The following is an 11,920-nucleotide window of genomic DNA, read 5'->3' as shown; positions in this document are numbered from 1 at the left end:
CCATCATCAAATAACACACAATTAAATTATCCAGTTGAAATATCCCTTAATTCCTGAGAATCCACCTACAGAGGAGGATTTCCACATTCACTCATGTCCTTCCTCTGAGAATACTCCAGTAGAAGGGAGCTGAGCTTCCCTGTGACCTTCAGCATGCCAGGATCTGAACTTGACCATGAGGCAGACTGCCTGTACATACATCTGAAGGACTATCCCGTTATGTTTACTGTTTGGAAGACCTATCTTAACTTTAGAGCAGAAAGTGTTTGCTTTTCCCTGCTCCTCTTCGTGTCTGGAGCACTCACTGACTGGGCTGTCATTTTCCTCTGACAGCAGTTTCCCATATGTCCCAAAGACCAGCACCCTTGCTCCAGGGTCATTCTGGCATCCCTCCTAGTGTCCAGGCCATTAGCACCAGATGGAGACAGCTGGGGCATCCAACTCTCCAGTGTGAAGACAACCGTTGCTGGAATAGACAGACTATATCATGTAAATCAATCTAATAACTCTCTTTAAAATGTGTTCTATCTATCCTGTTCTTCTAGGCAATCCTGACCATAAAAATCTCTAATTTTTTTTTGTTCAGGAAAACAGAATTGTATGCTTAGCCAAACTTAGGATCATTCTATTTGGTTAACAAAATAAAGTACATAATCTTGAGGAAAGAGATTTTAAGGGTAGTTACACATATGAATTATAAAGGCATAATGATACATAAACATTATAAAAACAGCAGATCACTCATAACTATAATCAAATCAGAGGTAGGCTTTAAAAGTCAAATTCCAATATATCATACTTTCTCTATTTTGCCACAACATTTTCTATTTAATACTTAATACAAGCACTTTTCTAATAAAAATTGTGTTACATTTGTAATCATTTTTGTTGAAGCACCAAAAGTCCATACATAAAATTAAAGGAAAAAATAAAACAGTAGATCAAAATCATATCAGGAGGAAGTATGATGTCTACATGCTTATTTGACATAATTACTAGTTTGATATTCACTGAGAAATTTAATTATACTAATAGTAATTTAAAATAGTTTCTCCTAACTCTCATTTGCTCTATTTTAACATTGCAATGACACTTCATTGTACTGTAGGAAGCTGATCAGAGGTTTATTGGCGTGTGTGTTTAACAGTAGAACATAATTATGGTCCAGTCCAAGCTGTTAACTGTAACATTCTTTTGGTATAATTCATTCAAACATGCTTGTATTCCCCATAATATGTTATGACATTTAAAAATGATCCAGATTACAGTGATATAACTCTTATGTTTCTCTTGAAAACCTATAAACATAAAGTAGACTGAAACCCTGATGAGCACCCAGACCAAAAAGGTTTAATATGGAAGTCTCCGGAAGCCAGAAGTGAGAAAGGAGCACCAGATACGTGTGTTTCACAGAGCAGCCCCCACCCCCCGCCTTTGTAGTGTGTCCGGAGTCTGAATGTTCAGAGTACTTGAATGGGGAGACCCGTAGTCGTGTGGGGAACGCATTTTCCACAGAACCCTCCACATCTACCGTAGACTTTGGTTCCATCCTGAAAATGTAAAGAGGTAGAAAACAAAGGAGACTTTTATACAAGCTGATAATTGGGCAGAAGACATAAAAAATAACACCGGCTTTGAATCACGTGGCTGGGGTCCTCACCAAGAGTTGATGTCCAAGGCAGGTCATGTGCGGGTCTGAAGGAAATGGACAGCCTATGATTCAGAGCCACTGCTGCTCATGCCAAGTAAACCACAGTAGGTTTACACACTTTGTCTGAGCGTGCACAGTTTTCATCAGAATATTGGTGAGTATGTGGCTCTGTGTATGTAGGGGAGTGTGCCTGTGTGTGTGTGCGTGAGCACATATGGAGGCCAGAGACTGACATTGGGCGTCTTTTTCCACAGTATTCTACTTTATTTATTGAGGTAGAGACTCTCATTGAAAGTGGGGCTCACTGATGGCGTTAGCGACTTCCAGGAATCCGCCTTTCTCCACTGCTCCCCTGTAGCACCAGCGTTATAGATACGGGGCCAGGTCCTCATGCTTGTGTGGAAGGCACTTTACTGACTGAGCTATTTACCTCTCCCCATATAGCTATTTACATAGATAAAATGGCAGTGTTATCTAGATAAAGACAGGCAAGGAAATATGAGTATCACATAAATAGATAGTCCTAATCTCTGTAAAGTCCCTAAGGATATTTGCTAAGTGGCTTTCTTCAAGAGACCAAAGCAAAAGGATAAGTCAATGCCAAACTGAACTATCACTTTGAAATATTAGACCCTAAGTCTCTGTTGGGAGCTTTGTTTGAGTTTTGCCACACTTGGAGTTGAACCTTAGGTCTGGTGGTCCTTGCTAGGTTATGCTCTACCAGTCATAGGCAGCTTCAACCTTCTTCTCCCTTGCATCTGGGAGAAACTCTCACTAAATTACCCATGCAGACCTTGAATTCACTCCATAGCCTGGCCTTGAACCCGCATGTCTTCTGCCTCAGTTTACCAAGTAGCTGGGATTATAAATCCATGCTACTAGACCCAGTACAGTTAAATCACTACCTTTAAAAAAATACACACATTTGCAGTCATAAGTTTAAAATCTAAGATCCACGTTCATGTGTGTGGAGCCCATATTTTGTGTATCTATATGCACATCAATAAACTTGACTTGTATCCCACTATATGCGGCATATTCATGACACACCAAGTTTCCAGCCATTGGTCTCATGTGGGGCTTCCATCTGAGTTTGGGGGCCTCTAGTGCTAGCTCAGCACAGAAGGGATTCCCAGACTCTTTCTTTGCTCCTGCGGGACTTACTTGGGATCTGTGGATGATGACAGAGGCATACCTCCCCTGAGCAAGCCACTTCGCTGTGTTGGATATCTTCATCCCAGTTCCTGCTAAGTTAATGCTGAACTGCCCCTGTATTGTGAGAAAAAACAATACATAAAATATTTAAGAATATTCTTTCCTAGAAACATCAAATTGCTCAAATTATTTTCCAAGGGTCTTAAAACAGGTGAAGAAAACTGGTCCAACCCTACTTTAAGAAAATGAATCAGGTAAGGAGTTTAAAATCTGACTGCAAAGAAGTCATTGTAAAGTTACTATTTAAAATAAATATTCATTCCAATACATATATAATGTAGTTATGAAATAGAGAATTCTTATTACAGAAAGTGTAGGTAAACTCCAGATATTTATTATATAAGTCACTTGATCATAAAACACAGACTACTGACTGTCTATGGCACTACTATATTTCAAGAACAGGGTTTCAGCATTAGAAAGTGCTTTTGGGTGGATGAATAATGAAGCACATTATAAATATTAAATAATGACGACATAAAAGTGAACACATGAACGCACACCTAACACCCTCCAGACTCCACGATGGCAACACTAGGCATAGTAGCGCTTCAATACTGATCCACATATGAGTGAGCCCAAGAGTTAACTCCGGGGTTATTACATGGACACTCCATCCTATACAGCGAAGGGACCATGTGCATCTTGTAACTTCTAGCTTTCTCAGACATTAGAACTGTGTTACTGCCTGAATGTGATGGGTCCCTCAACTTAGAGGAAGATGCTAGAACAGGACACGGTGAAGGAGGCTAGCGTGGAGCTGCTCAGAGCAGCCTTTACCATATCAGTTAATCAAGACGTCTCGTAACTCATCGTGTAGTGTATCCTGAAGAATGTTCTGTGTGTATGAGAAAAATACACATGTTCTATTGTGTCTGAATGGAAAATTCTGTGGATGTTGGTTGTGTTATTTGGTCAAAATGATCTTTAAATCCAGGATGGTCTTATTTTCTTCCAGTTGATCTGTCCATCTTTGGAAGAGTATTGAAGTCCCTTACTATTACGTCTTTTGGTCTTTATTTCTTTTATCCTGTCTATTAATATTTGTTGTATGTATTTAGGTGTTGTAGTGGTGTGTGTGTGTGTGTGTGTGTGTGTGTGTCTGTCTGTCTGTCTGTCTGTCTGTCTGTGATACCACATTTCTGCTTTGAAATGGCTCCAAACATAGTTCTGCCATTTTGTACTCTGTATGCTCGACCACATTCTCAGCCTTTCTAATCACAGGTTCAGTGGGAAAAGCTAAGTCTGCCAAGCCTAGAGACCTGAGCTTGATCCCCTGGAGATCTTCTGACCCCCCACACTTATGCTGTGGCACATGCATGTGTACACGGACACACACTAAAGATAAATAAATACAAATTAAAAAATTAAAAGGACACACTGTTAATGAGACAGCAAACAAGCAAATGAAAATAAACTTGGCAATACCAAATGCTGGCAAGGGTGCAAAGCAACCCTTTGTCTTTACTGGTAGAAAAGGCGCAGCTTCTCTTTACAATGCTCACCATAGAATCTGCAGCTCAATCCTAGGGATTTAGCCTAGAGAAATGAAAACGTACTTGAACACCTGTGAGAGTGTGTAAATCACAATTTTTAGCACCTGGAAATAACCAGTATGAATGGGTGCTGGCACGATTTACTGGCTTTGCTGGAATGTGATTGTTTCTCCAGCTCTCAGTAATCAAACGTTAATTGCAGGACAGAAAACAAGTTCCACACAGGACTCTTTGGGAACATCTACCTCAAATTTGACACATGTATTCCCAAGTCCGACTCCATCTCATGTTCAATGTGGTAAAGTTTATTTGCTCTAAAGAACACCATATGTGTTTGTGCTCTTTTTAGCATTCATATCCTGGGGTACCCAGTCACATGCAAACACAGAGGATGCGGCTTTGATGAATCCCAAACAACAGAAGACGTTCTCTCTGTGACATCGAGCATCTGGAAGGTATTCATGCAAATGTCATGTAACCTAACACAAGATCTGGCTTATACATTTGACAGAAGATCTTTGAAAATACTGGCAGCTTGTATTTTTGGTAACAGTAGCCCGGGACAGACAAATACAGACTGAATATGGACGGCATAGCTCCTTGCAGAGCGTCCGTCTGTGCCCAAGTACCATCTCATTTTGGCACGAAGCTCTGCATTCCAGAAATGTTCAGAACCACATGAGGGGCCACCACATTCTGATGGCAGAAAAAACTTAGTGCTGCTTCTCCATTGACTATTTTAAGGCTCTGAAAGGGAGGTTGACATGGGATATCTGTCTGTCCAGCTATAAACTAAGATTACATGCTTTACAGCTTAGCTATATAATTTCCTTAAGATATTTGTGAGGGAAAGGTATTAGAAGGAAAGAAATAAATAATTTTCTTGTCATTTAAAAATCTGTGCAGCAAGCTCTCACACACATTCCACGCTCACCAAGGAATGTCTTGTTTATGATAATAATCTCTCTGTTAAGACACTTCCAACAGGGGGCGCTCACCCAGGAGCTAAAATGGATTTTGATTTTACTTGATAATTAGGCGATTTACTTGAAAACCAATCTCCTTTGAATTTTGCTGGTATCTCTCACTGAGCAGACTTAAATCAACGTGGAAATATTTAGGATCAGATTGTCAGCTTTTGCCAGTCTTTCTGAACAGCGGAAGTTGGAAGGCCTATTATCGCCAAACTGTTTGCACATCTCAGGGTATCAAATAGATGACCAGAGAGCAGAGTGAAAAGGAGAAGTGTGGTTGGAGAAAATTCATCCATCCTGGCATAGATTGGCCACTAGAGAATTGGTCTCTATGTGAGAGGATCAAAAGGAAAACGTTGTCAGTAAAAGGAAGCCCTGTAACACGGTGAACATCACTTAGAGTGTTAAAATGTTTTCAGTTACGCATCCCTTCAGAGGATGTGTCAGAATAGACAAGGTGTTTGAGAGGGATCTCAAGGGGGAAAGAAAGTTCTGGGGAGAGGCTTGAAGGAAGTCCATTCTGGGAGGTAGCCATTGATCACAGCATTAATTGAGGAGAAAACAGGGAAGAAAGAAATATGGACGCCGGTCAGCCTAAGCAGCCCCACTGACTGAATGAGAACCCAGGAGTCCTCTGCAGAGTTGTCTGCTTTCAACAGCACAGACAACGACATGGAGACACGGCTCAGCTGTTACATGTGTCTGGTACGCAAGCATGGGGGACCGAGTTCGGATCCCAGCACCCATGTAAAAAGCCAAGCGTGGGTCAAGCACACCTGTACCTGCAGCAGAGCAGGAGACAGAGACAATAGGGTGACTAAGGCTTGAGGCTTGCTGGCTGTCCGCCTCACTCCAGGCTGCCTTCCTCCAGGGAGAAGGCAGAGACTGACAGAGCAGAATGTTTGCCATGCCTCTCTGGCCTACACATGTGCACGTATACACACATGTGAATATATACCACAAGCACACTTCATTCATGCACATACTACTCTGCTGATGCACAAGCAGAGACACTCGTGTGTGTGTGTGTGTGTGTGTGTGAGAGAGAGAGAGAGAGAGAGAGAGAGAGAGAGAGAGAGAGAGAGAGAGAAAGACAAAAAGTACTTATAGAATTTAGAATTGCAGGTTGAAGAACCCGTGGATACTCTCTCTTGAAATCACTGCTGAAAATTATGAAGTATGAGCACCATTTAAGCATGTGTCTCTTTTTAATAATGAGCCTCTAATTTCCTAAAACCAAGATTTTTGTCAGACTGATAAATCTCTGAATGACCCCAGACCCACAACTGATGTGGTTAGTTCTGCTCTTTATCCCGACTACTTTTCCCCCCTGGGCTTTTGCCTTTCTCTTACTTCTGTAAACCTTCCTTTCACGCCTACTCTGTGGCTGACTGACTCCTCCTGGCCTCCTTTCCTGGTTCTTTGTTGCTCTGCCTTTCTCCTGTATTTGTCCTTTCTGCCTATCCTCTCTCCTGTCTCACTATTGCTGTTCAGCACTTTATTAGATCATCAGGTGTTTTATTTTTTAAATATTTATTTATTATGTATACAATATTCTGTTTGTGTGTATGTCTGCTGGCCAGAAGAGGGCACCAGACCTCATTACAGATGGTTGTGAGCCACCATGTGGTTGCTGGGAATTGAACTCAGAACACTTGGAAGAGCAGGCAATGCTCTTAACCACTGAGCCATCTCTCCAGCCCCCATCAGGTGTTTTAGACAGGCACAGTAACACAGCTTTACAGAGTTAAACAGATGCCACATGAACAAAGGTCACATGCCTTAAAATAATATTCTACAATGCACAACAGTAAATCTGAGGAAGAGGCTACCGCATGCAGACGCACAGTACAGCTACAGAAGCTGTCCTCAGAGCATACTGAAGATAGAAAAATGAAAACTATGTGCTGTTTCCTAAGGGGATGAAGAGTATCTGGAATATAATAAGGCAGGGTTCAGGTTAAGGTGACCATTGCAGGTGGGATTTTTAGGGATGTGCAGAATGAGGATAAACAACCTGAATAAGAACAGCAAGTACATGGAAGAGAAGGTTGAAATTTAGCCCGGGGAAAGGGATGGCTGAGGAAGACCCCCCTGGGAGTCTTTCCTGACCTATAAGAATGCCTGGTCCAAGAAGCATATCTATTTGGATCCGATTGTGGAGTGATTGGTGTTGCCATGATGGAGCAGAAAGGCCAGAGATTGTAGCATCCAGCAATTGGAAGAGATCAAGAGCCGAGAGCAGTGTCAGCAGAGGCCCACTGACCAGAGCTGATGGAGAGTCAGGAGGGAGAGCTGGGAAAGAGGAGGCCATGAAGACCGTGCAGAACAAGGCTGCTCCCTGTAAAAATTTTCCGAACTTGGTGAGATATACATCCCAGAAGCTGGGGAGACATGAAGAGACTCCCACCAAATGCTACTCAGTGAAGACACTGAGAGACAGAGACAAAGGGAAGCCTAAGGTAGCATGAGAACTCAGGGAGATTCTAATTCAGTGTCTAGATGGGGAGGCAGGCAGGTAGCAACTTTTAAAACAGTGGGGAAATTAAATGTTTCAATAGAGAACATTCCTTGGATGAGAATAAAAGCAATAAGGCGGAGATAAGTGAATACAGCAGGTTGTGCAGAAAGCAAAATATACAAAATGGAAACCAAGTAGACATGAAAAGGCCAGTTAGAAGGGAAAGGACACCCCCCCTTCCAATCTTTAGGAAACACTCTTAATCTCCAAGAATATAAACTGAAGGGAAATCCATGGAGATGTATAAACCAGGCAAGTAGTAGTAACTCTAAGTGCTCTAGAATGACCACATTAGCATCCGATCTGTAAACATTAAAGCAAAAGGGAGGTACCGCAGAGGAAGGGGCATATCTTACGATTATAAAAAGAAAACCCATTGGGAATTTGTGAGAGTTACAAATGCACAATCACGTACAGCAGAAGCTTAACTTTATAAAGGAAGCAAAGGAAAACAAGACTGAACTAAAAGCACACTTCAACTTGAGTAGCCTTAGGGTTTCGAATGGTCGGCCTGAAGCAGATCAAGAAGAAAACAGAAGAGAGACCACACTGCGGATAGCAGCCTGAATTCTATGAATAAATCATTCAACAGAAAGTACAGCCTTTCCAAGCATGCCCTGAACGCTCTTCAGAATGAGCCACACGTTGCACGATAAAAACCAATAAGTTTCAAAGAACCGGATAATATGGGGCGTGGTTTCTAGGCACAGTGTCGTGAAATTAGAATCAGAAGAAATAAAACAAACTTTAGGAAATTCACAAATATCTGGAAATTAAGATTATTCTCAAATAGTTAATGATTCGATGATAATAGAAAATATTTTAACATAAATAAAAATAAATACACAGCATGCAAAAATTCTTAGACACAGTAAAACAAATACTTAAAATAGAATTTATAGCTATAAAAGCATAAAAAGTGGAAAAATCCCACATCAATAACCTTCCACCTCACGATGCTAGCAAAAACAGTACAACGGCCACAGCTAAGTGTGGCTCTCCCCCATCATCCAAGAGCCTTCTTTTTACAGCAGGACAGAGGCCATTAGGAAATCCACAACTGGTCAAAATGTAGAGAACAGGTGACGGTGGGGTGTCCACCCTCCGTTGACACATCTACAACACAAGCCCCACTTATCTAAAGAACATCTTGGAAGAGTGGCCCAGAAAGATTGTAACAAGACAGAGGACTTCCTCTGTGAGACAGTGTCTTTTATAGACGCACCCATAAAGTCTCCTAAGTGCAGTGATAGCCTCATCGTGGATCGGGGCAGATCTCACAAGGCCTCCACCTGAATGAAGAGCTACAGACTATAACAACTGTCTCATCCAGGGAAAAGTCTCTATATAGGTTACCCAATCTCAAGAAGCTAGCCCCAAACCCGTATACATGGAGGCTCAAGTATAAAACAGGGTGGTCCTGTTTGCCCAGACTTATGGCGAGGGTGACAGGTGGACACAGACCTCTGTGTAGAATAAGTTTCATTTCACAATCCAGGAAGCCGTTAGAGAATGGACCCATAGGGCTTGTCAGTGCCATCTAAGGTACTTTTCTACCTTTTGAAAGTCTACGGCACCTCCCATCACCGCCACCCTGGGAACAAATCCATCATACATGGACCTTTGGGAAATACACACCAAAAGAGCTAATGCCACCTCCCGTAAATAAACAACACGTGCTTATGATCCATTCGTGTACCTTTCCATGCACCTCTGTTCGTTCCAAAGGACCAGTTTGAAAAATTGAAATGATGCGTCACCATAGAGGGGGAAAATAAGAATCTGAACAAGTGATCGGTCTTCCTCTTGAATCTTTAAAATGAACTTAATATCTGCAAAAATGCTTTATCTCAGTTGCTTTCTCATTTTTTAAAACAAAGGCATACAGAAAGCTTCGGTCATCTAGCTTGATGTTTCGTGCAAAATTCTGGTCATGAAAATTAGTGGAGAGAGCTATTTACGTTTTCATCATGGAGACGAAAAATAATGAAACACACATGAGGTACCTGTGGGCATCTGGCAGCACTGTAGCAGTCTCCAGCTGTGGCAAATGGGACCGCCTTCCCAAAGAGTGTCTTGGAAAAGAGAAGATCTGTAGCTGTAAAAATAAGCATAGCTCATTACCCTGGAAACAGCAAGGTCATCTTTACTTTCAAGTATGCAGTTTGCAATCGTATCTTAAATATACTAATATGATTAGTTAAAATTTTAACAAAATATCATTAATAGAGCATATTTTATAGGACTGCCTCAAATAGATATATTTGTGTGTTTTATTTAACACACAAATGTACGTGGCCTACATTGTCCTAAAAATTACAGGCACATCTGGAATTAAAGAAAAAATATGGAAAAAATAAATAAATGGTCATTCACATGTTACACCACACCAAATCTCTGAGACAGATGGAGTGGGCTCAAGAAGAAAATCACAGAAAAACAGAAAAGCTCATGAAAGGTAGACCCATGCTGACAAAGCAGAGTATGTGTACATGCCCTGGATATACCATTTCACTGCTGCAATTCTTCCCCTCTTCCATTTGCTGACATTGTTTGCAAAATGTTCTGATTGGCAGTATCACTGAATAGTCTATACAAAACACCAAAACTAGACTCACTGGATCAAAGGCAGCTTGGGCAGAATCCTGACTCAGCTGTTGCAACCACTCATTTGTCACTTAAACAACATGCCAACAATGGCTATCAACTCCACTGATTGAGTCATGTCACTGACAGCTAAGTGCATAACACTTGATGACACAGGTCCTGTGGGGGCCGTTCCCCAAAGTAGCATTTATACAAATATCTCTGAGATAGTTAAAAGCGGGTCAGGCCTTTCATAATCCACCCGAGGAATTGGGCACACCTCCCAGGCCCCAGTCAATGTGGTCATGGTGGTGAGCTTACATGAAGCATGGGTGGAGCAAACACGGCAGGGAGAAGACAAACAGTACCAATCGGAGCTGTTCCAGGATAGATAGCTATTAAACATCTATGCCCATTCCACTGCATCTTTCTAGGACTATAGATTGGATAGGTGCAGAACACAGACACAAGTTTCAAAGTGTGTGATTTGATATCTCCTCCAACAGCATGAGCAGTCAATAACACCCGTTTCAGAGTGATAACCGATGGTGTGTATCTAGTACACTTGCAGCTGCTGAGTTCCAGCACACCAACCAGACTGTTACTGGGCATCCTTCCTTGGATGCTCTGCAGGTATGTCTAACTTTATGTGCCCAGACTAAAATTCACTTATCTGTTGCTCTTCACTCATTATGCTAGTTTTGACTCATCATTTTCTTTGAATTATTTCATTCAATTCCTAGTTGTTTCTATGGCTACAATCTGTTCTCCAGCACCCAGGTCTTTTCTTCTTGCTAGTGATATCACTCCTGTGGTTCCTATGGATTATAATATAAATTCAACCTTGTAGAATAGTCCTCACCTCTTATCCAAAGGCCACGACCCCAGTACTCCCCCAACTGTCCTGCTGTGGATAATACTGATCCTTACTGAAGAGCTGGAAGTTAAATCATGTCAGCTGAGCACAAAGAAATCATTACCAGGTTTAGAGGAGTGGAGGCTATTGATAACTTTGATAAGGACAATGTCAGATAAGAAGGCAATAATAAGCTACTTGAAGTAAGTTCAGGATATGACGGGGGGGTAGTGTCTCATTTAAGAAAAGTTATTTTCAAGAAACACAGAGAAATGGGGCGTGGTGACATATGCCTTCAATCCTAGCACTCAGAAAGAGGTAGGCAGATCTCAGAGTTTGCAGCCAGCCTGGTCTATAAAGACCCAGGACAGCCAGAGTTATATATACTGTGGGGAGAGAGAGAGAGAGAGAGAGAGAGAGAGAGAGAGAGAGAGAGAGAGAGAGAGAGGGAAGAAAAAGTTGTTTTTAAAAACAACAAATTCTTGTGAAAGAAGATGCTGTAGAGAGGTGGGAGCTCATAGGCTGTATAATTTGGTGCTAGACTAGACAGAATAATTCTGTAATGGTTCAATTTTATGTAGTATAAAGGCTACTTTTTATACCATTTTTCTTTTGGTGTGA

At 41.5% G+C, this 11,920-nt stretch overlaps 1 protein-coding gene across 1 annotated transcript in view; it reads right to left on the bottom strand.

Annotated features, from left to right (window-relative positions):
• Positions 1–1,293: 1,293 nt before the first annotated feature.
• Positions 1,294–11,920, bottom strand: part of Adamts20 (ADAM metallopeptidase with thrombospondin type 1 motif 20) — a 120,255-nt gene continuing 109,628 nt past the window's right edge. Inside the window, exons 37-39 of the mRNA XM_005354301.2 lie at positions 9,864–9,955; positions 2,816–2,920; positions 1,294–1,550 (exon numbers count right to left, since the gene is read on the bottom strand). Coding sequence (XP_005354358.1) covers positions 1,461–1,550; positions 2,816–2,920; positions 9,864–9,955 — 287 coding nt within the window. The 3' untranslated portion in view covers positions 1,294–1,460. The remainder of the gene's footprint in view (positions 1,551–2,815; positions 2,921–9,863; positions 9,956–11,920) is intronic.

This window comes from Microtus ochrogaster, chromosome 15 (genome assembly GCF_000317375.1).
Source record: "Microtus ochrogaster isolate Prairie Vole_2 chromosome 15, MicOch1.0, whole genome shotgun sequence".
Lineage (NCBI taxonomy): Eukaryota > Metazoa > Chordata > Mammalia > Rodentia > Cricetidae > Microtus > Microtus ochrogaster.
This window is presented reverse-complemented; position numbering and strand designations above follow the sequence as displayed.